At 38.1% G+C, this 27,550-nt stretch overlaps 1 protein-coding gene across 1 annotated transcript; it reads left to right on the top strand.

Moving 5' to 3' along the window:
* Positions 1 to 134: 134 nt before the first annotated feature.
* Positions 135 to 15,190, top strand: topaz1 (testis and ovary specific TOPAZ 1). Its single transcript, XM_057354740.1, has 18 exons — positions 135 to 1,786; positions 1,874 to 1,935; positions 2,027 to 2,097; positions 2,687 to 2,795; positions 2,907 to 2,956; positions 3,034 to 3,120; positions 3,213 to 3,276; positions 3,378 to 3,529; positions 3,620 to 3,712; positions 3,834 to 3,949; positions 4,094 to 4,160; positions 4,800 to 4,971; positions 7,787 to 7,887; positions 7,980 to 8,145; positions 8,222 to 8,374; positions 14,159 to 14,362; positions 14,578 to 14,755; positions 14,841 to 15,190. Exons 1-18 carry the CDS (start codon positions 135 to 137, stop codon positions 15,049 to 15,051), a joined length of 3,708 nt encoding a protein of 1,235 aa, XP_057210723.1. The 3' UTR covers positions 15,052 to 15,190.
* Positions 15,191 to 27,550: the final 12,360 nt, after the last annotated feature.

Raw genomic sequence — 27,550 nt, 5'->3', positions numbered from 1 at the left:
CCATGTTGAAACTGTGTGACGTAGCCCGAGTGTTTGCGATAACATCCCGTGATTTCTCATGTGTCTTGCCGGATGTACTAACACAAAAAAAGCGCAAAAGAGTTTGGTGCCTAAAGAAAGAATTGTGGTTTCTGATGAATCCTCATCACCGTGGTGTCAAGAAGCATAGGAGTAAGATTGACAACCAGTCCTGGGAAGTTTCCACTCCAACCAATAGCTGTGCTTCTTTCTCATCAGGTGATCCGCCGTCGGGAGCTACAGGCTGCAAGTGCGTTTCAGAGACGGCAGAGGATGGACGTGTCAGGGACTGTGATGGCTATTCAGAAGGCAAGAGGGGACGGGTTGATCGTGTGGCCGATGGCGCTACTCCTAGCGTTTGTAATAGTGATGCAGAAAATACATTTCCGATGAAGAACGTCCCTGAAATTTGCGATGGTACGCCCAGCCTGGAGCTTCGGGTACCTCCAATAATACTCAGAAGAGTTCCTGCAGGGAATGGTTATGGTTTCAGAAGTGAGAACAGTGGTCTCTCTCTGAATGAGGGGGAGGAGGACAATGAAACAAATAACGATTCGGAGGCTGAACTGAACTTGCTTGAGAGTTTCTCCTGCCAGAGAACGCAAACTTACGCGTTTTTCTATCAGTCGTCTTGTGCTCGCGTCTGCAAAACGTGGCCCTTCCCCAGATCGGGCCCTCCGGATGAACTGAGATCATTGCTTAGCGGACACCGCTGGATTGTGACCTCATCATTCCCAGTCACGCCAACTACTACATGCATCCTTGAAAACGATGTTCAAGACAAACTTTGCAAAGAAGCACTGGAGGTGCAAGCAGCTTCTTCTGTTTCAGCTGAGAAGCTTGAGTCAAACCGAAGTGTGCAGAGAGCTTTTGAAGATTCCAGTCATGTTCCTGAGTTCTCAGCATGTAAAGAAAACAAACAGGTTGACAATGAAGAACTTACTTATGTATTCAATTCAGAGGTGAGAAGTCCTAAATCCCAACCTATAGAAAATCATTTCATACTCAGTACGCCTGGTCGGGAAGCCGTCTCATTCAGGTGTGAAAATCAGCTTGATATTTCTGTCCTCGCAACAGAAGGTTCAACCTCACCATCCAGATGTGTTTTAAATTCCAAATGTACCCAAATCCCTACCTGTCCTGTCAGCCAAACCCCATTAGTTGAAAATCAAGAGGAGCCCAAAATTGGTGCTGGTGCTCTTTACGACCGAGAGTCACTTTCTGAACTTTGTCTTAAAGTGGAATCTCTAAAAGCACAGTGCCTGTCCTCATCCACATCCCCTTCCGCAGCAGAACCGGTTACTCAAAAACCCATCACGCATACGTTCAACAGTAAGGCGCCCTATCCGGGAAAGAGGAAACGTAGAAGAGGGTTTGACAGCTCTACGGTCACAGATTCATCGTCTTCTGCGGATGAAAATGAACGAGACAGTAAACCGTCTTCAGATGAGGAGCCTGTGGAACATGATGAACCAGGGGGCTTGCGGTTTAATGATGATGTCACAAGTCACATTAAAGATAAAGGCATCACCCCATCACAATCTGTAAAGGATTCTACGGTTCCCAACGGCTTTCTGGATGTTTCTCGAGCGTATGAAGAAGATGTACTTATTCTGGATGTGATACAGGATGATCCAGATTTGTTTGGAGCTGTGGTTGCTGAAACCGTAAATAAACCTGGAACGCTGGCAAAGGACGATGGAGAGACTAAGACAAAATGTCAAACTGGGAATCACTGCAAGATTGTGTGGGACTTGGATACAGACAGGTAAAATGTTTTAACTTTTACCAGATATGGTTCTTGTTTCTTCAGCATTTCTGTCATCATATCATAATCTGTCAATTATTTTTAAAGTAGTAGCAAATCTGCACCAGACTTGAAACTGGAAAACATGGAAGATGGTCGTCTTCGGACAGGTATGCGTGTTTTTTTTACATATTTTGCATATAAATTTTAAGTGAATAATGGTGAATGCAGGGTAATATTGTGTGTCTGTCTCACCTACAGTAAAAGAGATGCAGAGTTATAAAGCTCAACCTTCTCAGGGCCTTCAGTTAACCTCTGCTTTAAAGTCTGAGGTCAGTGTGCTAATATTCATGTTTTTTTTGTGTATGAAAATTTTGCATCAAAATAGGATGTATATTATCTATAACACATTGTCACTGTTGGGCAGAAACGTTTATATTTGCATTTATTTGCAGAAAATGAAAACTGTAGAAACAGCTTAAAACAACAGAAAAGTTTACAGTATATTCACTTTTAAAGCGGACATAACCCACGCAGTTTCTGCCAATCTCATATTAATCTTGAGTACTTATAAAGTAGTATTGGATACTTCGTGTTTTCCGAATTATTTCTCAAAACAAACGACCTCCTGCATGCGTGGGGGGGTGGCACCCCACCTTTAAGCAAAACAACAGTAATTATTTGTACATGTATTTATGAAAAGCTAAACATTTATTATAAGTGTCTTGTCATTCTTTCACATTGCTGTTGGATGACTTTGTCACTCCTGAGGTTTGATTTTGTTGAATTTCAACAGACACTGGACCACAATACATCTAGAAATGCTGATTAAGTGAAAATTTGGAATGGTCTCTTACTCTCTTAATTTTTTCTGCGGCTGTCTCTTATATTTAAGTTTTATTTGCTGCCTTTTTCTTGCAGAATGCCGTAGACTTGAATAACAACCAGGAGATCAAAAACGCAAATGTGTACAGCATTAAGGTGATGAACACAAGAACGTCAATGCTTGTAATGGACACAAACAGTTTCGGTAAGTCAGAACTCATTGGCTTTAATTCATTCTAAAGTCAAATGGCCGCTATATTTATTCATGCTATCAAACTTAACATTAAGATTCTTTGCAAATTTTTTTATGTCCTAGGATATGGTTATACTGCAAAAGACTCTTGTGCTTCAAGAACTTCAAATCATGTAAGTGTCAAGACATTTTCTCTCTTTTTGTGGATTTTTTCTGTATTCAGCATTCTTTTGCTTTCTCTTGTCTTTAGTATTGTTGGTTCTACTTTGATGAACACAACTTCTGCCAACGAAGTTGCTGTCGATTCTCACACATACCAAGGGATGGAGATGAAATGGTGTGCCGTCTTTACCGGTTCACTGTTTTTCTACGATTTCTCTCTTCTGTTTAAATTCACATTGTTTGAATTGTGTCGTTTTACTGTTGCAGTTCTGTATGGAGAGAATACAGAAGTTCTGTTTTGTGGGTAACCCTAATACTGTGCTGCGAGCAGGTAACAGATTTTTATTAAGCAGATCGATAAAGCAACATGAATCTGAGACTGAAGGATCACATGGATTCTCGTTTTTTCTCCCTCCGTGTTTCTACGTGAAGTGGAGGTGTTTATGGAATATTACAGCAAGTGTTCCCCCGGCGTGTGTTTTAGTCAGGAGATTGTCAACTCTCTGCTCTCGTCTCTTCTTCATCTGGGCTTGCTGAGGAAGTTTGTAGACATCATCAACCTGCTTCTCACACACAAGAGTCTAGTGAGTGTGTTTGCGTATGTGAAATCTCATATTATATGTGTATGTTTGTGACTGCATATGACAACGTGTGTGTGTGATTTGACATGTCAGCCTTCTCCTGAGATTGTGTTAGCTGCTTTTAAACATGTGAGGGATAGAGGCCTGATCGACTCTATATCTGAGCTCATTCTACTCACCTCAAAGGTAAGATTCAGAGTCCGAGTATGAGATCATATATGGTTTTAATATTCAGGATTATTATTGATTTAGGATCGTTTTTTAAAACCGTTCTCTTTAACTGTTGTAGTCTGTTGTGTGTGTTTAGGTTGTTGAGGCTGGATGTGTGTTTAGTGTTGAGCAGTGTGAAGTCATGCAGAGTCACCTGCAAATGATGCAGGTTCCTAGACAACAGATGGACATTTTCCTTGCTGTAAAATGCAGGTATTCGCTCTCTTTCTCTCTCTCTCTCTCCCCCTCTCTCTTGCTGAGATTGTAATATATATAGATTTGTAGGAATGCATAATATATAAGGTATATTAAGATGTGCTCAAAACTTTGTGATGTCACTTTCTTCTGCATCTGTAGGGCTCTGGCCACTAACCCTCACACTGCTGAGCTGTCTGATCTGGCCCAAGCTGTTGTCAGGGTAGAGGTAAGATTAGTATTATACTGTCATTGTCAATTTGTTGGAGTATTTAGATATTATAATATATCATATTTGTAGACCTCTTCGTAAGATGTAAACACTGATCCAAAAGCACTTCCTGTTTCAGTATATATATCTTTTTAAATCTTTCATATATATAATGAAATCTTAAAGATAATTATAAAGACATTTTGTTCAAACTTTGTATAGTGTTTTTAAGAAATAAAACAGGAAGTTCTTCAGGGCAAGCATTGAATCAGCGTTGTTTACATCACCAAAAGTGGTCTTTATAGTAAATACCTTATTTTTTATCATTAAGTGAACTCATTTGTTCAGAGGTTTTACATCATGGATTCAAAATGAGAAATTATATTCTGAAAGCAAAAACATTTACCTATAATTAATACAATTTAAATTTATTTTACAATGATTGCATAATTGATAAGAATTCAATATTAAAATTTTACAATATTAAGAATTTTGCACTAATGAAAAAAACTGAATATAAACCTCAACAAAAGAAAGACAAATTGATTAATCATGAAATTGTTGTTAATTGCTTAGTTTGGTTATTCATTTAAATTGTTAAACAATTAGTCATTAAAATTTTGAAGCATGTGCACCACTCTGTTTGTGTTTGGCCAGATGTTGAAGCATTGGGAGGACTGGTCTGGTATGGCACACGTGTTTTGTGGTGTTTGTGTAGGTCCACACAGTACCAGCGAACTTCACAGGTTCTACTGCTGTGTTACTATGGCATTGTTAAAAGAGCCCAAAGACAATCTTACTCTCCCGTACGAGCTGTTTGCCGAATCAGGTATGCACAGATAGCATCCGCTCACATACGTAATCGTATGTTTTTTGGACATGCGAGTACAGGCTTGTTTGTCGTGAACTAATTGCATGTTTATGTTTAGTTATGTAGGTCTTTACCAAAACATAGGGATGTAACGATTCACTCACGGCTCAAATGTTTGATTTTTTTCTATTTTTACAGAAACTAGACCAACATCTGGAGTGATGTTAAAAAAAATTATGAAATGCCACCAATGAATAGTAATTAAGTAATCCATTAGTTTGTAAAGGGAGGTAAAAATGACCATTTTCACCTGAAATTTAGAGCCATATTAGAGGGGATAAAAATGACATGAGAAATATGCCAGCATCATAATTTTATTTTTACACAGAGGATTGGTACATATCTGTTAGTAAAATCTGTTAATTTGAGGAATTTGGATAAAGGGATGTTGTTAATTATGTGAGAAATTGCTTCGTTTGTTATCATCTTCAATGAATCACGTTTTTGAGAGCCTAAACATGCTCAAAAAATTTACTACGAAATTTCAATAAAGCAGCTCTCGTGCTACGTTTCATGTAAATGTATGAAATTTGGTAGGCTCATGTAGCATTCCAAATGCTACAAATGAGTCTCTTACAACAATCTGCAGGCTTTTGCCATGTTTAATTGCAACACCTTTGGGTTTTTGTTTAATGGCTTGTTCATAGCGGCCCTGAAAAAGTTTGATGTTTTGCCATGAAACATGATCTTGTTGAGAGGTTAGGGTTGTTCAAACTTCACACCAGCATCCCCAATGTGCACCAAGATGTGAGGGCCTGAATTGCTTCCGAAGCTACAATGAGTCTAAATATGCAGTATCATGGCTAAGTTTCATGCCTGTTACGGCAGTGTGGTGTGTCTCTTTACAAAAGTGTATTTAAAATGTATTTGACAAACCAAGATTTGCCTGTTTAATTATTAAAACTTTCCCTGCAAAAAATGTAATGCACAGCCGGACATACTAGATCAATCAGTATCCACTGATATGGGTTATATTTATCAATATCACCTCAGTCTTGAAAGAAGATTACACTATTTTTCCTAATTATTTAAGTGGCCAGGACATGCTAATGAGTACTGTATACCAGTCAGTCACATTCTATGTCATATTTGTGTGCTGTCAACCACACAGCAGGAGGACTGCTTTATTGAAATATTGTAGGTGGTGCTATAGAGCCATTTTGCCACACTTCATTCTGAAACTCATATCAGATAAATGTTCACCACCTCTGACATGTGTGCAAACTTTCATGAATTTTCGAGCATGTTTAGGCTCTCAAAAATGTGGTTAATTTTGAAGATTATAACAAACGGAGCAATTCCTCACATCATCGGTGCTCGGGCCATAATTGACAACATCCTTATTAATGTAGAATATTGTAAATAAACGATTTTTGCCACAACCCGATAATTTTTAAGAGTAACTGAGTGCCAAGGGGACACTGTAAGGGTTATGTTTAGTGCAGTTGTTTTGATAGAAGGAAAAAAGATACATTTCTAGTTTCAACATTATTTGTTCTTCTGACATTCCTCTTTAAAAGAAATGAAGTACCAGATTTTTGAAAAGTGACCCACATTTGGTTAGATCACAGGTATATAGGTATTATAGGTATAACAAAATACTGAGATTATGATTGAATTGTATAAGGATTTTTATGTGTATTTTCATATGAATTTGCTACATCAGTTGACTTTTGGTAAGTTTTATGAATTATGAATTGTTACATTCAATTGTTGGGAGAAACATTGTGTCAGTTTAAGTAATATAGGGCTTTAAAAATCTAGTTCCCAAAAGAAAGGTTGGTCAAGTACAAGAATCTAAAAGGACGTTAAGGTATCTCTAACGGTTCTGGAGTTAGAAGTATGCAAATTATGTAAAAAGAACACAAAAATGCCCTTAATAAAATTGTTTCTGGAATATTTCTCATGTCATTTTCTACCTCCTCTAATATGGCTCCAAATTTCAGGTGAAAATTGTAATTTTTACCTCTCTTTACAAATAAATTGATCATTAGATAACTATTCACCGGTGGCATTTAAAATTTTGGCATTCATCACTGCTGATGTTGGTCTTGCTTCTGTAAAAAAATGTATAATTGAGCCGGGGACTTTTGAGTTGAGTTGACACGGAATAACCTTGCGACTTCGTAAAATGAAAATGTTTTATGTCAAATGACAAAACTAAACTGAAATTTTAAAACAAATTCCAAATAATTTTTTTTTGGAATAATACAAATGTCTCTTTAATCTAAACAAACTAAGACTTTGTGCTTTTCTTGGATTTCTTTACATTTAACCCTCATATTGTGTTCGGGTCATTTTGCCCCGGGAGCACCGCAAGTGTTACAGGGTTTTGAACACAGCACAAGGGCTAAGAAATATCAGCATATTCACCTTTTTCAAGTTTACAGTAAACACAGCGGCCCCTGCTGTTCAAAACATGTATAGCAATTCATTAAATATCTCAACTGACTTGAATTGTCAGATATTAACGATTTTCAACTGGCTCATTGTACATCGTTACATCCCTGCTAAAACGTGGAAAATAAACACAACATAACATTGAAGGCTAAACCAAGTGTGTAAAGTGAAAATGGTTTTGCAGGCCAGATTCAATTAATTCTTGTAAGGGCCATGGGAATAATACAAAATATCTGCTTGCTCTTTGAGTAAAATCTCTATATCTTTTTAAAAATCTCAGTAATCCCAAACAACCGGAGAAGTCATGGAGATTCATTACAGATAGCCTGTGTTTAAGACAAATGGGTGGATTTTCACATTGTCCTTTTGTTAGTATGTAAGAAAGTCCCATCCGACGATATGGTGAAAATCACCCTGGGGAGAATCGGAGTCTCAATGATTTTTAGGTACCACAGGACACGAGAATGGAATAAGGTGGGTGTGTATCCGGTTTGTGTAAGCATGCCATACAGTAATGAACCCTTGACCAACTAATGTGTATCTGTCCCTCGTTGTCCTGCACATAGGGGGTAAAGCTAGTCAACGTGATGTTCGGACTGCAGATTGAGTTCACCACACTGAAGGGGCTTATGGGTGATGAATACAAGGTGTCTCGCTGTCAGCTGGTCACCTCTGCAACTGAACTCTTTCTCCACAGCGGGTGTATTGAGGGCGCTCTGAAGATGCTCAGAGGTAAAGGCGAGTTTTTAGTTTCTGGTTCAGAATCCCCAAGACAGGATTTCCAGTGCATGTATTTCTTCTCCGTCAGCTGATAACTGGTTCGTGACCTCAAACGTGTGGCCTTGTGACCCGGCTGACATTGACTGTCGAAAGTGTGTCCTGACTCTCTTAGCTGGGAGAACATCACACAGAGATACGTTTGACATACTTGCCAACTTGCCCGGACTCAGACAACCTATAAGTGAGTTATTTTGTTGTCACTTCATTTTGTTGGACATGACATAAGAGATGCTTTGGAAGCAGTCAAGTATGAGTGTTATGACCACTTTTGCTTTGACGTCGTTGAAAAAATAAAATTCCTGATACAGGGCTTGACATTAAGCATTGTCATGTGGTTGTCCTTCGGACAAGTAAATTTGTCATTCACTTGTCTGAATACAAATATCACTTTTCCGAAGATTAAAAAAAAAGTGTAAAAATAATTGTTTCGGATCCTGTTTGGTCAAGTTTGCTTATGAGCGTTTTACCTAGTGTCCGCTGCTGCCACCTAAATTTGTTAATACACTCCATGATTGCTATAGAACAAAGTCAAGCAGTAATTATTATTAGTGTCCGTGTTTTTTTTTGCACATAGCACTGGTGCTACAGAGGCCAGTTGTAGCACAAGTATAGAGCATCTGTTGTCATAATTAAAAAAATATGCAAGTGCGGTTCATCACATCAATAGGCAAATAACTTAAAAATGACATTAAAGGGGTGATGACACGGCTAAAACGAATATTATCGTTTGTTTTAGATGTAATGTAATGTTTATACACCATTTCAGGTTAAAAACGCTGTATTTTCCACATACCGTGCATGTTTGTATCTCCTCTTTTCCCCGCCTCTCTGAAAAGCGAGGTGTGCTATGATTGGCCAGTTAACTAGTGTGTAGTGATTGGTCGAAGACTGCAAAGCACACTGTAAAAAACCCAACTCAAAAAAAGTTCAAACAACTAATTTTGTTGTGTTGGTTGAGCAAAAGTCCATGAAAAAGTTCACAGAACTTCTTTTAATAAGTTCATTCATTGTAACCAAACATTTTATTAACTTAAAAATATGAGTTGTGTGAAAAATTCTTTGCAAGTTCACTCAAAAAGACCTCTATAAATGTAAAAAATTGAGTTACGTCAATGTACAATGAACAAACAAGAGTTTGAAAGTTCCCAAGATGCACTGCAGCATGTTCAATTCGGTGTTTCTTATGTTTTTCTTTTAAAGATTAGTGTTTTAATTCTTGCTGGAATAATTTATGCTTTAATCTTGTTGTTACTGTTTGTTATCTGTTGTGTTTAGAGTTTTTTTAATGAATGATGGTTTTTGATTGTTACCATGGTTGAGGTTTGTGTGTTCAATGTTGAGGTGTAAGTGCAGACCTCAAACTGTTCAAGCAGTTGTTTGATCGAAGTTTACTCAAATTGTAGTAGAAGACAAAAATATTTGTTTATTTTTAAATAAACAATTTATATTCTTTATTTATGTTCAGCCAACAAAAATAATTTATGTTGTTCATTATGTAAACTTGACAATGTTGTGACAACTAATGACTTAAGCATAATTTTTTTGTGCCTCTCAAGAAAACTAATAATCCTAAATTACCTCAATTAATTATTTTTTGTATCTCCAATTACAGTACTTGTTTTAAATCAGTACAACTAATAATCCTGAGTTATCCCAATGAATTATTTTTTGTATCTCCAATTCATTATTTTAAGTCCGTACAACTTCTATTTCAAAAAGTTGAGTGAACAAGAAAAAGCGAGGGGAAATTAGTACTAAGATTTTTTGTTGTTGTGAAGACTTACATTTTTTTTTACAGTGCATGTGACGGAAATGTTACGCCTCTTACCATATTCAGAACATCAAGTTCCCAAGCAATTGTACTGACAGGTGATAAAATGTCATTGGTACTTTCCTTATCAATTCGAGCCTGAATTAATACGGAAAATAAAGATGATCAAGCAGATACATCAACTTTGCCAGCGCGACTTGAGCAGGATGTAAAGGATTGGTAAGGGTTTATTAAAAATATATGTAAAATAGTTAAAAACTATAGCTAACTGTTTTAGCTTTTATATACGACGTTATAAAGATTTGCCGTTAGTGATCAACCAGTTCTCATCGCGCGCGACTCAACAAAGACAATAAACCCCCATTATAAACATGACATTTGTTGCCTCTAGTTGGAACATAATTCCTGCTTATTAGGATTTATGTTGTCTTTTTTTCACGTTGCGCGTGTGTCTGCATTTGCAGATCACACAAAGAAACAACATGCGCTACAAACACATGACAAACTCAACTCGCATTAGTCCGTAACAAAGTCTTTTACAATGAAAATATATTTACAGGCTGCGAATCTGAAGCACCAGACTGTCCTTGCGAAGTTGTAATGGTTGGAATTGGCCCACTTTTTAACAAAGCTTTCGTGCACAGCCGGCCTTGATCTCTCCCAGGTTCATGAAGAAATCTTCTGTGAAATGCGCTGCACACACTTGACTATTCGGATTGTACTATTCTGGAACAGTATTGTAAATAATGTAACCATTCGCTTTTAGTTGTCTCATCTTTTGGAAGGGCAAACAAAAAGGCTTTCTTTTCGCAACGAAACACACAGCGTCTCCATGACATGGCTGCGGCAGCGACGATACATTGAGATTTACAGGCACGCCCACCTTACTTGCGTATAGATTTGGGCGGTCTTAGTTAAGTCATACCACGAAATGACTTAGATTCATGGGGGTGTGGTTACACGAGGCGTTTCAGGAAGGTCTGGGTGAGCATTCGCCTTTAGATAGAATGCATCGTTTGTTCTGACACTAATTTTTGCAATTTTACGTGTCTAATACATGCATGGGCAACTTATAACACACCAAAGACACAGAAAAACATGTATTCGCTCAATATGACCCCTTTAATGTTACATACATATGGATAAATTAGGGCCATATAATTTGTTGTTTACCTAAATTTCATTTCTTTTTTCTAAGTTCTTTTTATTCTGGTGTTTTACTATACATGAGAGGTATATTTGTCCACATAAATTACTGTAGTATACTATTGTGTTATTTACTATAGTAAACGCCAGTAAAATTCTGAAAATTTTGAACCTTACTATAGTATACTACAGTTTATAAATTTGGAATGTAAATAAGTAGGTGTGGTTAACTCGGCGCTCTGCAAGTTGGGCGTTATGATGAAAAAAACATGTGAATTAATCTACCCATAACAAATTAACAAATCAAATATTTGTTATCTTTCTGTCTGTAGTTTCGTGATCCGCTCCAGTCCGGCGCGTTCTCTCTCACCCGCATTGCTCGTGCAGGGGTGCAGTGATCTGCGCGTGCATATGAAAAAAGCTCATTCTCACATATTTCAGAAGTCAGGTTGCTTTTTAAAGCTGTTAATAGTTTTAATAAAGTTTAACTTCAGGCAAGCTGAGGCAAAACTTGCGCAATGATGCTCGTCACGTGAGCGCTTTTAACGTGATGCACTGCTACCTCCCGTTTTGAGAGACTCGTGTGGATAAACCAGAGACTCGCATTGCAAAGGCAAGTGCGAGAATAAACAAACCTAAAGACCTAAAAGAAAGTTGCGTCGGGAAGACCCTTGAGTTTTAGTGTGTTTGACGATGGCTTCACTCAAACAGTAAAAAGCTTGTAACATAAACTCTCAGAGCAACCCTGGAGATTGAAGTTAATGTCTTTTCTAAGCTCATATAGTGCTGACGCAGACAAATCCACGACCATGTAGTATGTTAATCTGTGCACCTCATTCACTCAGACACTCAGCTCAACTTTATTTATATAACGCTTTTTACAATTTTCATTGTTACAAAGCAGCTGTACATGAGACATATTGACTATAAGCAAAACAATTAAAGTTGTACCTGTAAAAACAAGAAAAAGGTGAAAACACAGAAGACAGACACACCCATATACGAAACACTCAACACACACAATATGCACATGTACTAACACACACACAGACAAGCATGCACACACACACACACACACACAGACACGCACGCACAGTGAAAGCACACATTTAAGATAAAAAAAGAGAAACGCAGGTCAAATATTAAACGGACTATAAATTCCTATATGCAATATTAATTAAGTAAAACTTTAAAATTCTAAAGCAGCCCCCCCCCGGCAAGGCAAATAGTGCACAACAGTATGCAAACGGTGGCGAGGAACCCAAAACTCCAATCGAGAAAAACAAAACTCCAGAGAACCCAGGCCCAACCAGGGGATTCCAGTTCCCCTCTGCCAAAAGCTGTTGCCTCTGCACAAGCTCGACAGTGCTTGCACAACAAGGCTAAAAAAAAATAAAAAAATTACTAGTAAAGCAAATTATAGATTTAAGATTATCATTAATAATCTAATAGCATTTGAAATTTTGCAGTGAAGACGTGTCAAGTGACCGCATCCTTTATCCAGCTCTATCTCAGCTCTTGTCAGGTCGCCGCTTTCCATTCTCTGCTCTACCATCAGGTCAGGCCATGAACTGCATCCTGCTCGCTGTGGTAACCTTGGAACAATGAGACAAGACTGGCTGAGAGTAGAGTACTGTTCTGTACTCTTTGATGCAACAAGTACATCAGTTGTGTTTTTGGTTCCGGTTGATCTAACTAATGCAGCCTAAACCCTCAGAAGATTTATATTATGGAAGAGTAGTGTATGCAAGATTAAAAAGATGCGTCTTTAGTCTAGATTTAAACTGACAGAGTGTGTCTGCCTCCCGGACAGTGCAGGGAAGACTATTCCAAAGTTTAGGCGCTAGATAGGAAAAGGATCTACCACCTGCACTTGATTTTGAAATTCTAGGTATTACCAACTGACAGGACGCCTGAGAGCGTAATGCACGTGAAGGACTGTAATACAAAAGGAGTTCATTCAAGTACTGAGGAGCTAAACCATGTAAGGCTTTATAGGTAATAAGCAAGATTTTAAAGTTAACGCGATGCTTTATAGGTAACCAGTGCAAGGTTGACAGAACCGGGCTAATATGTTCATACTTTTTTGTACGTGTAAGAACTCGAGCTGCCGCGTTTTGGACCAATTGGAGTTTTTGTAATAAGCCTGCAGGGCAACCACCTAACAGTGCATTACAGTAATCTAGTCTTGATGTCATGAATGCATGAATTAACTTCTCTGCATCTGAGATTGACAGCATATGACGTAGTTTAGATATATTCTTAAAATGGAAAAACGCAATTTTACAGGTGTTGGCGACGTGGCTCTCAAATGACAGATTACTATCGAATAGAACGCCAAGATTCTTTGCTGACGACGAGGGTTTTATGGAACATCCGTCAATAGTTAAACAGTATTCTTGGTTGTTACTTATAGCAGTTTTCGGTCCAATAAGTAACACTTCCGTTTTGTCCGAGTTCAGTAATAAAAAGTTGTTACTCATCCAGTTTTTTATATCGACTATGCATTCCATTATTCGATGGAACTGCTGTGTTTCATGAGGCTTCGAGGAAATATAAAGTTGAGTATCATCAGCATAACAATGAAAGCTAACTCCGTGTCGCTTTATTATATCTCCTAGAGGTAGCATGTATAATGCGAAGAGCAGAGGCCCTAAGACTGAGCCCTTAAACTCAGAACAGCCAGATGACGTATTTAAAGCAAATAACAGGATTCTGCGTCCGCATCTAGTTATATGGACTCAATGCGGTGCGCTATTGATTATTGTCACACACAAACACGATTCATTAAAACACGCAACTCTGTCTAATGTACCTGTTCTGAGCACAGACCAATTTTTTCGTAGCACTGTTATTATTATTATTTTTCAAGTTACTTGTCCGGTCGGGCAAGTAAAATTCTCTCTCAGTGGCCCATACAAAACATTCACTTGTCCCGGACAAGTGTTAATGTCGAGCCCTGCCTGATATCAGCCGATCACCATTTTAAAGTATACTAAAATGCATTTTTCTGTTTAACATAATTCAACTTTGAATTCACTTTCCCAGATGGTGTGCAGGTAGATGAGTATACTGAAATGTTCAACGCTCATCTGCGTCTGTGCGTGAAGAAGCAGACATTACCGGTTGCAGCGGATATTCTTGAGTTTATGTTTGCACAGGGTGTGGTTCCTGAAACCGCTCAGCTACAGAACCTCATCCACAAACTGGGCAAGCAGAACAACTGGAACTGCGCCAGAACTCTCTTCAATCGTGAGTCTTACAGCTTTTGTGATTTTCATTTCCTGAGGATTTTTTTATTCTGATGACATTATTAAAAATGTCTTTTATATTTCTTACAATCAACCTCAGTTTTTAGAACTTTTAGAACTAAAAATCTTTTTTTTAATGAATATCAAAGCGTGTTTTATATAAAAGTGCACATTTGCTCTACATATCCAGTGTGCTGTTTGTGTTTTCTGTTCCAGGTGCTCGGTCAGCTGGCTATTACTCTGCGGTGGTGTGCGAACAAGACTCTTTGTTTCTGCCTTGTAGTCTCACTGAGATTGAGATGACGCTGGCCTTCGAAATGTTCATCACATCCATTAAAGCACACCTTCAGGCCCCCACTGGATCCTCCCAGCCCATAAGCATCACACTCAGACGGTGAGTTAAACATTAATGGATTTGTGAACTGGTCTGAACCGCACTGTCAAAGTGGTTGCCAGTATATCAAAAATTTTCATTTTAGGCAGGGCGAAGTCGAGGATGTAACCGAGAGCATGTACCTGGCAGCTGGCTGTCGACTCCTCTCCGCTGCGCTCATACCAAACCCCAAACTGAGCATCCGCTACACAGCTGTCAATCAAACACAGGAGCAGTTGTTTATTCTGGATCGTGGCTCTGCCCACAAATGGCTTTCTCAAAACGAGCAGTGGGCACTAGAGATGTGGGTAAGTTAACAAGAGCACATGCTTGTGAACAGACACAAGAGTCTCAGACTCAGATTAAGGCAAATTCTGTTCATTTGAATATGTTTGCACATTATTATTTGTTTTGTATGTTTTTGTTCATCTTGTTTGCATTTTCTCTTTATATATTTCTCTGGTAAAGACTTTGTTAAAAGTGTGTTTTGAGAATTTTTGTTGTTTCAGGGTCCTTCAAATTTAAAAGACTAAAAAAGATCCAAAGATCATCAACTTTTGTCGCATGAGACAACAAACTTTGTTCTTGTGGTATAAAAATGCTAATTAATAAAATGCATAAATAACGGCCACAAATGCTTTGTAAAGATGTTTTCTTAAATACTTTGTGCCGCATCTGTAAATATTTCCTTTTTTTTGTGCGGTGTCATTTTTGTGGAAGTACCAAGTTAGTGTAACTGTTACCAATTTTCATGCAAAAACAGTGTGAAACTTTCTGTTACTAACATGTGAAAATTCTTCAGCGCAGTGGTTCTCAAAGCACTTAAATAAATGTCATAATTCGATAGTGGTTTGTCTGGGTTGTCAAGTGATGTAGACATTTCAGTTTGTTCTGTTTAAAAAAATAAATAGAAAATTATTCGAACTGATGATCTGATGTCAGTTGCTTTTATGATGTGCGAGTGTAAATTTTGTCATGTCTGTTCTGTTTCTTTGTTTTAATATACATTTAGTAAATAAAGGTAAAAAAAAGTTGTTTGAATATTGCAACCCTTACCCCTCTTAAACCAGAGTTTACAAAGTGATGTGTAGCATTAGTGTAGTAGTCCAGTGCTTGGGTTTGTGCCAGAGTGAACATCAAGATAAGCTAAAAAAAAAAAAGGTAATATGAGGCAAAATACATTATGCGTGAATATTAAAATGAATAACTGTTCGACATGCACGATCTCTACTTACTCTGGTATGTAGACAATTGCAATTTCCATGTCTTTATGTATAAAAATGGCACTTAAATACAAGACTTTTAGATGAAGATTTCAATTCAGTATCATTAATTTGACATTTTTAAAGTCACCAAAATGGTGAACTGGACTGACTTGCCAATATACATTTCCTCAAAAAACACTACTGATGATTTGCATTATACCTGTCAAAAAAAAGCAACATGGCGGCAGAAAGCGCTTGAGAGCGAGGCACACTTTCCACTCTGCATACAGTGGATTTACTAATGTGCTTTAATGTGTAAATGACTTAAGTTTAAATTGATAAAAAGATAAATGTACCAATAAACAAACAAATTAATCTGTAAACGAATGAATAAATGAATGAAACTCGGGTCTAACTTTATTGGGTCTGTCAGACTCAATGTGATTCAGGTCGGGTAAAGATCTTTGGACCCGAGAAGACCTCTCAATACAACATTACATATTGCAGACCAAGAGACTTTACATACTTGGTAGGAATGAAAGAGCTATGGTTTCTAATAAACATCATTGTGGCCAGGGTGGTTCTTATCTCTATACGGTACCTTGTGCAACTCTTAAACTCAGAGGTAAAAACCATTTAAACCCTTTTAAAGAGAACTTATTTTTTGTTGCTGAAGAACAACCCATGCGAGTTTCTTTTTACAGAAAACATTGTGTTGAAAGGTACGGCCCAACAGTCTTTTGGCTTAATGCTGCTTTTTGTTCTGTTGTACGAAAAAGAAGATATTTTGAAGATTGTACAGAAAACAGTTCTGGGGCACTTTTGACTACCATTGTCATTTTTCCTACTATGTTAGTCAATGGGGTCCAAGAACTGTTTGGTTGCAAGCATCCAAATATCTTTCACTGTGTTTATCAGAGCAAAGAAATTCATACAAGTTTGGAACAACTAGAGAGTGGGTAATTAGTGACAGAATTTTCATTTTTGCGTGAACTATCCCTTTAATTTCTGTTACGCTGCAAAAAAAATCTTGATATTTTAAAATGCATCGACTTGAGATGACTTTTCTGACAAAAAAAATTGTTGAAGATCTAATTTCTAACATCTAATTTTTCAGAAATCTGCCAATAAACTTGAATAAACTCCATTACGTTTAAACTTGTATATGTAGGCTATTTTTCTTAGCCCACTAGCAGATATTTTTCTTGTTTTAAGCTTAAATTGTAAACATTTTATATATTTATTTTTGTTTAATTTTTAAACATAACATAATGTCTAAATATAATTTTTGCCATGTATTTTTAATAAGCCAAAAATCCTATGATTTTTGCAGTAGTTCCTGCCTCCACTGAAATATCAATAAATGCTAATGTAAGCGAATTATAAAATCATCTGTTTATTTTGACATTTCTTTAGGGTTGCAAAAATAAATTCCGTACAGGCTGGAGCAACAAATCCAGCCTGTAGAACTACAATATGTTAATGTACTCTTAAAAGTAGCCGACCGTAGGGCCTATTTGAGGTTGAGGTGTAATCTCCGAAGGTAAATCTAAATGAGAGTGTTATGCATATATTTTTGAGAGGACATGAATCATGCTTCCTTTTCGTGTGTGTCTTAGACACATCAGCAGTGGTTCAATCTGAACGGGTCCGTGTGGCACATCCAGTGTAAATTGAGTTTATAAATCTGGGTCTCGCACAGAACGCCATTGATGGGAACCGGCAGGCTGACCTGACCAAGGGCTCTTGTGCTCAAACAGATACTGAAAACAATCCTTGGTGGAGATTGGATCTGATTCAGAGTTATGCAATCGTTATATAGGCCTACCAATCGTGCAGACTGCTGCTCTGAACAGCTGAATGGAGCTGTGGTTCACATCGAAGATACACTGGAGTCTGAGGGCCGTGCAAACAGTGTAAGGATTAATAATAGATCAATATGATCATATTTTTCATTTTAAGGTGATACTTAAACTTCTTCTGGCACTTTTATTCAGGTGTGTTAAAGTGTCCTCCATCCCTGCTGGAGGGTAGAAGATCTTGAAGTGTGGCAGCGTTCTAGGGCCGTTATGTGACCGTGTCCCTTCCAGGAGAAAACCTAACTCTGGAATTGTGTGTTGAGGTATTTGGGACAACAGTGGAATAAAAACCATCAAGTGCACGTTTTAGCATAATTATATGAAAATGATCATAAGCCAAACCAGATAACAAATCCTGCATACTCCCCTTCTTGTTACCTGCAGCTCTTAATAGTAGGCCTATTTATAGTATGATAAAATGTGATGTTGTCATTTGTCATGCTCAGTGTAACATGAAATATTAATACATGTGTTCTTATTTGCATCTGCCTTATTTCTTTCTTTCTCTAAAAAGCTATTTTTATTTCAGCCACATGATGTCACTATTGCTTAAACTTCGCGTTTGAAGAACTATGAAAAGGCCTTCAGGATGTGACTCTTACAATAAGGAAAAACTTCAACCTTTCTCTGAGAATTAAGCTCAGCTGGGAAATAAAGTGTCTTTGTTGATCTACGTCCAAAGCTAATATGATCCTTCATTGTAACATTACTGAGTCCAGACATTAGCCTATCAAAAGTGATTAAATATTAACTGTGCAAGATATACATGTGGGATCATTGTTAAGACATTGCACTGGTATTGTAAACAGGATTCAGCCTGTTCCTTATCCGCAGTGAATTGAGAATGACAACGTTTCATCATATTAATTGAATCTGGAGCATCTGTATGCTTTGAAACAAGGTTGTCTTCCTGATTGACCATCTGTGCTTTATTCTCCGAAGCGCTTGTACAGATTTCTTAGATTTGTCAAGTTGCTGTTGTATAGACAGGCATTACTAATGTGAATAAGAGAGATTATTCTAGTGTAACTGACAAGCAAGGAGCAAAATAGAAAGCACAACATAATATTATTAAATCTTTGCACCACTGACATTAATGAACGTAGTATTTAATAATCACAATAGTTGCTAGATCTAAGTATCGAGTCAGTGTACTGTTGCAAACGTACTCACAAGAAACATTATCAGTGCCACATACACAAATAATCAGGACTTCCTGACCTCAGTGTAAAAGGAAATATCACACAGTAAATCGCACAGGAACACATTGAGCAGATGAGAGCTCCATATGTGCAATTCTGCAGATTACTAAAAGAGTAATTGAGTTTCTCTTCTTACTGTCATTATGTGACTAGGTCAGTTCGCACTCTGTGGAGCTGAAATGAGCTGATGAAGTGTGCATAATGTATAGAGAAAGAAGCTGTCTTCAAACTGCCTCTGACATAACAAGCTGTTACTGCAAGGATTCATCTGCATAAGCCTTCTGTGCACAAAGCACCTGCAAAATTGCAGCTATTTAACAGCTATTTTCTAATTGGGTTAGAAAGACTTGCTGAAGATTCAATGAGAAAATCTATAATTGCTGTGACATTACCACTTGAACCCTAGGAATTATTAGCCTATATGGAAGAAGCCTCAGGTCTATAGGGGAGTTGTTGCATTTTTAATGCATTTGCTTTGAACTAGCCAATGGCTGAAATAACAGGTCGTCTATGAATCAAAAATAGCTAGGTGAAGAATAAAACACCATTTCCAAAGAAGACCTATCATCCTATTTCATCTGTTTCTCCAAATACATAAAACTGCCCTTAACCCCCCAAGGACGCATTGCCCAGTCATCCGTTTTTTTGTTTTGACCATTCTGAAAGCTCCAGTGCCTTAGGCTACAGCAATTCGCTAAATGCCTCAAGCTTCACTTATTTTCTCAATTTCATTTTTTTCAAGCGATCTCTGACATTTACACTAGCCTGTGGATACACTTCCTGCAGGATCCAGTATGTATTTATATATATTTAGTATATTCAAATCTTTTTAAACTGATTAACAATATTGCCAAGCAATGCTTGTTTAGTATTTAGGACTCAACAATAAGATTGACCTGTGACACAAGGTTTGTGTTGTGTATGTGGGGTTTTGTGCCTTGCCAGCGTAAATATTTTGTTTCCTGCGTGCATTGAATATTTCTTCTGATTGACATGTCACAAAGGCAACTTTGTCTGACTGTCTGACTTAAATAGGGATTTAAATGATTAACATGTGAGAATGGTTTACAACAGTCTTGTAAGAGGCAACTGGTGTGAGTGGAAATTTTTAAACAAATCCAGCCAAAAATGTACATAATTTTGCAATATATATATATATATTATATATAAATGTTTAGCTCTAAGTATAAAAATTACAAATTCTTTTTTTTATCAGAACACTTTTTAAATATTATTAAAACATTTCTAAAAAAAAAAAAAGCATCACTTTTTTGTGGCAAGGAAGAAAAAAATCTGAAAATGCATAACTGCGTAAAACATCCTAAAGCCCTGTTTTAACTAATGTATTACCATAAACTCTCTCAACTCAACTCAACTTTATTTATATAGCGCTTTTACAATTTTCATTGTTACAAAGCAGCTGTACATGAGACATATTGACTATAAGCAAAACAATCAAAGTTGTACCTGCAAAAACAAGAAAAGGTTGAAAACACAGAAGACAGACACACCCACACACAAAACACTCCACACACACAACACGCACCAACACACACAGACACAGAGACACACACACACACACACGGATGCGCACGCACGCACGCACGCACACACAACACACACACACACACACACGTACGTACACAGACAAGTACGCACACACACACACGCTCAGTGAGAGCACACATTTAGGATAAAGGAGAGAGAAGCACAGGTCAAATATAACAGATAATAAATTCCTATATGCAATATTAATTAAGTAAAACTTTAAGATTCTAAAGCAGCCCCCCCGGTCAGGCAGATAGTGCAAAAACAGTATGCAAACGGTGGCGAGGAACCCAAAACTCTAATCGAGAAAAAAAACCTCAGGAGAACCCAGGCCCAACCAGGGGATTCCAGTTCCCCTCTGGCAAAAGCTGCTGCCTCTGCACAAGCTCCAGAGAACTTGCACAACAAGGCTAAATAAAATAAATAAACTTAATAATAAAATAAATTATAGTTTAAGATTATCATTAATAATCTAATAGCATTTGAAGTTTTGTGGTGAAGACATGTCAAGAGACCGCGTCCTTCTTTATCCAGCTCTATCATCTCAGCTCTTGTCAGGTCCCCACTTCCCATTCTCCGCTCTACCATCAGGTCAGGCCATGAACTGCATCCTGCTCGCTGTGGTAACCTTGGAACAATGAGACAAGACTGGCTGAGAGTAGAGTACTGTTCTGTACTCTTTGATGCAACAAGTACATCAGTTGTGTTTTTGGTTCCGGTTGATCTAACTAATGCAGCCTAAACCCTCTGAAGATTTATATTATGGAAGAGTAGTGTATGCAAGATTAAAAAGATGCGTCTTTAGTCTAGATTTAAACTGACAGAGTGTGTCTGCCTCCCGGACAGTGCAGGGAAGACTATTCCAAAGTTTAGGCGCTAGATAGGAAAAGGATCTACCACCTGCACTTGATTTTGAAATTCTAGGTATTACCAACTGACAGGACGCCTGAGAGCGTAATGCACGTGAAGGACTGTAATACAAAAGGAGTTCATTCAAGTACTGAGGAGCTAAACCATGTAAGGCTTTATAGGTAATAAGCAAGATTTTAAAGTTAACGCGATGCTTTATAGGTAACCAGTGCAAGGTTGACAGAACCGGGCTAATATGTTCATACTTTTTTGTACGTGTAAGAACTCGAGCTGCCGCGTTTTGGACCAATTGGAGTTTTTGTAATAAGCCTGCAGGGCAACCACCTAACAGTGCATTACAGTAATCTAGTCTTGATGTCATGAATGCATGAATTAACTTCTCTGCATCTGAGATTGACAGCATATGACGTAGTTTAGATATATTCTTAAGATGGAAAAACGCAATTTTACAGGTGTTGGCGACGTGGCTCTCAAATGACAGATTACTATCGAATAGAACGCCAAGATTCTTTGCTGACGACGAGGGTTTTATGGAACATCCGTCAATAGTTAAACAGTATTCTTGGTTGTTACTTATAGCAGTTTTCGGTCCAATAAGTAACACTTCCGTTTTGTCCGAGTTCAGTAATAAAAAGTTGTTACTCATCCAGTTTTTTATATCGACTATGCATTCCATTATTCGATGGAACTGCTGTGTTTCATGAGGCTTCGAGGAAATATAAAGTTGAGTATCATCAGCATAACAGTGAAAGCTAACTCCGTGTCGCTTTATTATATCTCCTAGAGGTAGCATGTATAATGCGAAGAGCAGAGGCCCTAAGACTGAGCCCTGTGGTACACCGTACTGGACTTGCGATTTGCGTGACACCTCATTGTTTATTGCTACAAATTGAAAACGGTCGGATAAATAAGATTTAAACCATTTCAAAGCTATTCCCTTAATGCCGACATAATTTTCGAGTCTATGTAGGAGTGTGCTGTGGTCAATGGTATCGAATGCAGCACTAAGGTCTAGCAGCACCAATAACGAGATACAACCTCGGTCAGACGCCAATAGCAGATCATTTGTAACTCTGATCAAAGCAGTCTCTGTACTGTGACATGCTCTAAATCCAGACTGGAATTCTTCATTGATGTCATTCCTTTGGAGGAAGGAGCATAATTGAGTTGAAACTACTTTTTCCAGAACTTTAGATATGAAAGGTAGATTCGATATAGGCCTGTAGTTCCCTAGTTCTCTAGGGTCGAGTTGGGGTTTTTTGACAAGGGGCCTTATAACAGCCACCTTATATGCTTTAGGCACATGTCCTAATGTCAGAGATGAGTTAATAATACCAAGAAGAGGATCTATAATTTCTGGGAGCATCTCTTTCAGTAGATTTGTAGGTATAGGGTCTAGTATGCATGTTGTTGATTTAGATGATCTAATAATTTTAGACAGCTCATCTTGATCTACGGTATAAAATAATTGCATTTTCTCCTTAAGGGCGCTGTAGTTAGTTAAACATCATGCTGGTGGACCAGCTTCACCAGGACCAAACCAGCAGGGAATTATGTTAGCCTAATCTACTCTGAAACATCCATTGAGATCAAGTGTAAACGTGCTTAAAGAGGATAAAATAAGACACCTCAAAAAAGTTTATATTCAATGACCTGCTCGATACAGTGAAATCTGCTTTGCAAATGGGTTCCAGCGGTTGTTTGCTGTGACTCTCATCCCCACGGCAGTAACACAAACTTAGGAAAACAGCCCCAGGGTTGAAAATAATTCCTGCAGATAATTCAGCGACTTCCCAACTCACCAGTCACGGCAACAGCGCTTGTGCAAAGGTGGCACTGAGGTTGTTTTCTCTTCTGTAACTTTGTGACACCTTTTCTAAAACACTTAACACTTGCTGTTACTTCGGTTATGTGGGGACTATGTTAGGTCCTTCAAATTGTTTCAAATCCTGGTGCTCAGCATTTTGTTAAAAGTGGACTTCGGGTGATGTAGGAATGTTTGTGAGGTATAAGCAATTGTTTATGTATAAGGGAGAGCAGGCTTAGTTTTCACATACGGACGTCACAAGAGCCATAGCTTCAAACTTGAAAATTTTGAATTATTATTTATTTTCTTTTGTTTTTCAGTACTTTAGTTGGCTCCCTCATGACTTTTATTTTGAAGTGGGTATTTTCTGGTCTTAGGGTTTTCCTTGTTCAGTGGTTTTCCTCCAATTGTGTAAAGGTGTTTGTGGCTGGGTTCCAGAAGAGGGTGGGGTCTGGTAGGAATACGTATCGTAAATTGAAATTCAAAATAAAACAAACATAAAAGGAATAAATACAACATGATTATAATACCACTCAAAATGAATTTTATGATATAAAACAATGACAAAAATTACAATTACAACTAATATGGGCACGAGAGCCGATACAAAAAAATGAGTTGATCATTTCTTTGGCGTCTTTGGAGCATTATGTTACCATTATTAAGTTAGTGATAAAAATAGAAAAAATGTATGAACAGAAAGAATAAATTGAAAAATTAGTCGAGGCAGATCACCCAAGACTTCCAATATGGAGAGCAGAGCAGAGCAGTGTTGGCTTGCTCACCGGGAGACTGCATTCATTTATTAATTAATTAATTTATTCATTTATTTATTAGATATTATTTATTATAATGATCTTGCTTGGTCTATAAACACCATGCACTGTGCTGTGTTTTACCTTTCTGTGTTTTTCTTATTTTCTTCTGTAAAGCTGCTTTGGAACAATGCACATTGTGAAAAGCGCTATATAAATAAAATTGAATTGAATTGAATGGTTGCAACTAACTCTTAAAATTATTATTATTTAATTGGTTTTAGCGCAAAAAAGTGTTTTTGAAGTATGAAGTGATAGTTCACCCAAAAATGAAAATTCTGTCATCATTTACTCACCATCAAGTTGTTCCAGTCCTGTATTACTTTACTGCGCTGAATACCAAGGAAGATATTTGGAAGAATGTTAGCAATTTTCAGTTCTGGGACATCATTGACTTACCATAGTAGGAACATTTGAAGTGGTAGTCAAATTCCCCCAGAGCTGTTTGCTTTCCTAAATTAAAAATATCTCATTTTGTTTTCAACAGAACAAAATTAAAATTTTGAAGAAAAAAATGTCTACTATGGTAGTGAATGATGTCCCAGAACTGAAAATTGCCAACATTCTTCCAAATATCTTTCTTTGTGTTAAACAGAACAGAGACGTTTATACAGGTTTGGAACAACTTGAGGGTGAGTAAATGAAGACAAAATTTTCTTTTTGGGGTGAACTATCCCTTTAACTATTCCCACATCTGACAAGGCATAAGCCCTTGTGTTCCACTTGTCTGTTTGTCAGATTTGATCTATTGAGGGCCGTATTACAATAGATCCCAAATAGAAAAACTCACTTGATTGGGCATTTGCTGTACCTCGTTTTTCAAATCCACAGAGCTGCAGATATCCAAACACAATCCACGTTCTCTTTTAAATTGTCCAACTAGTGGCGGTGTGACACTGCAGTTACACTAATGAGGTGTCAGTATCTCACCAGCAGTCCAAACACTCAGCTCAACAGTATTGTATGTTCTGTAGCACACAGTGATATGCACAACAAGCAAGCCTACTCTACTTTGTAAAGGACATTTCTGCTGTATTTCCATTTCTGCATTAGACACATGTACGGCATACATATTAGGACATCGTCAGACCTCAGCGTCAGTACTCGGGTATCAGATTAAACGGCATCGCGCCTCAGACAAAAAGGCATCAGTTCTCAACAAAACAGCGTCGGGGCTAAGGTCTCGACCAATCAGGCAACAGGCAAAACGGCCTCAGACTAAAAAGCATCAGCTCTCGCGCAACAAGGCATCAGGCGAAACGGCCTCAGACTGAAAAGCATCAGATGACTCTAGAAGTGGCCACGCCCCCCCTCCCGCATGACGTCAATGCCGCAAACCCTTTTTGAGCAGCACTTTTACGGCAGACAGACAGGTACACGCGAAAGGTAGGATGTCCACGAGTTTTTAATAGTTTTAATCGTTACACTTTATATATATATAATACATAATACATAATACATAAAGTGTAACGATTAAAACTATTAAAAACTCGTGGACATCCTACCTTTCGCGTGTACCTGTCTGTCTGCCGTAAAAGTGCTGCTCAAAAAGGGTTTGCGGCATTGACGTCATGCGGGAGGGGGGGCGTGGCCACTTCTAGAGTCATCTGATGCCTTTCAGTCTGAGGCCGTTTCGCCTGATGCCTTGTTGCGCGAGAGCTGATGCTTTTTAGTCTGAGGCCGTTTTGCCTGTTGCCTGATTGGTCGAGACCTTAACCCCGACGCTGTTTTGTTGAGAACTGATGCCTTTTTGTCTGAGGCGCGATGCCGTTTAATCTGATACCCGAGTACTGACGCTGAGGTCTGACGATGTCCTAATATGTATGCCGTACACATGCATGTACATGAGTTAAACATGTTATCAATCCATGCATTCCCTGAGAATCGAACCAATGATCCCTGCATTGCCAAAGCATACGGTGTTCCCGTAGCTCACGTCCTTCAGGCATTACTCTAGTCTGTGTAATGACTTGCGCTATGACTTATGCCCGTGAAAAAAGACATCAAATATTTACAAAGAGTGACATTAATAATGCATCAGGTTAAACAACCATGAATCTCTCCCTATTGTTGTTCAGTGAGAAATCCTTGCAAGAACGATTTACGAATGTTTACGCTTTCTCCTCTGGAGGTTCTGCACAGCTGTATCAACGCTGATCTGTATCAAGCCCTGTAAAATTCTTTGAAATGCTCCTGCAATATGGTATGACGTCAAACTCATCAATACTCAACAGTAGTCGGCTGCTAAAAAAACTGGAGTGGGTGGATACATTTCTGGCTTCTTCAAAACTGAATATTCATATAAAAGCAATCCGGTGAATATTAACAGTAATACACACAATTCGTGCAGGTGCTTCACCCCCCGTATAGTCCTATAATTGTCCCACTGTCTTAATTGGGCAACAATGGAGTTGTAGGTGAAGAGGTGATGTTTCAACATTTGAAATGCAAATACGGCTCTCCCTCTGGGCTCTACAGAAGTTCTGAATGAAGAGTCTAATTGGAGCCTGAGGGACACATGGCATCACCAACTCTCTCGCTGTGACACGTCAAACATGAGATTTATGAATAAATTACCGTGAGGGTGTTTCTCAAAGGTTCCGTGAATTTGGTGCTCGTGTCTGTCTTTTGATTTGAAGAGAACGAAGAACTTATGTTTGAAGATTTGATAAGCTCAAGCAATTGTACATTAAATCTACATTAACTCAACACGCTTTGAGTCTCAGTCTCACTTGTTTTGGACGTCACAACAGTTTTGTGGGTGAACGTCTGCTATACAATATTAATGATGACTGAGTGGCCTGTTAATGGCCGAAACAGAGAGCCATACTTTAACACACAACCTGAACACGTCCTTTTCCTGTTCCACTCTTGGTAAGTGATGTTTAAATGACCGTTTGCGGGATAGAGGAGGAGTGCTGGTGATATCCCAGAAGCCCTTAGTAATAAAACTCTTTCATCTTCCACACAGACGTCAAGAATCTGAACCGATTGTCTCCTACACATGAATATTCTAATATTCACATTATTAATGTTTCCCACTTCAGAGTTTTCGAGGGCTCACCCCGTGAAGTCTTTTCCTCTCGTGGTCTCAGAGACATTATAAATATGTAAAGTTGATGTAAAGTGACACGTTAAAGTGCAAATACAAACTTTTATTTCTCTCTCTCCTTTTCTCTTTCTATTCTTCTTTTTCTTCTTTGTGTGGCAGAGCTGTCTTAGATGTTTGTGACAGTCGGATGTCGGACAAAGATGAAGGACACAACGTGGGCGATGCGCAGACATTCTGCTTCCAAAAAATTGAAGCCTTTCTGGACCAGAGATGGTAAGGAATACATAAAAACCTTCTAAGAACACAAACCTTCATCTATTCATCCGCCTGCTCACGCACTACAAAACCCGAGAGCTTTCAGTGTGATAGATACCGCTTTCAGACGCGGCCCTTAAAACAACAAGTGCACGTGACCACCTCTGTACAGTATTAAATTAAATGCACACGCTAAGAAATCT

The sequence above is a fragment of the Triplophysa rosa genome, linkage group LG16 (genome assembly GCF_024868665.1).
Source record: "Triplophysa rosa linkage group LG16, Trosa_1v2, whole genome shotgun sequence".
Taxonomy (NCBI): Eukaryota; Metazoa; Chordata; class Actinopteri; order Cypriniformes; family Nemacheilidae; genus Triplophysa; species Triplophysa rosa.
This window is presented reverse-complemented; position numbering and strand designations above follow the sequence as displayed.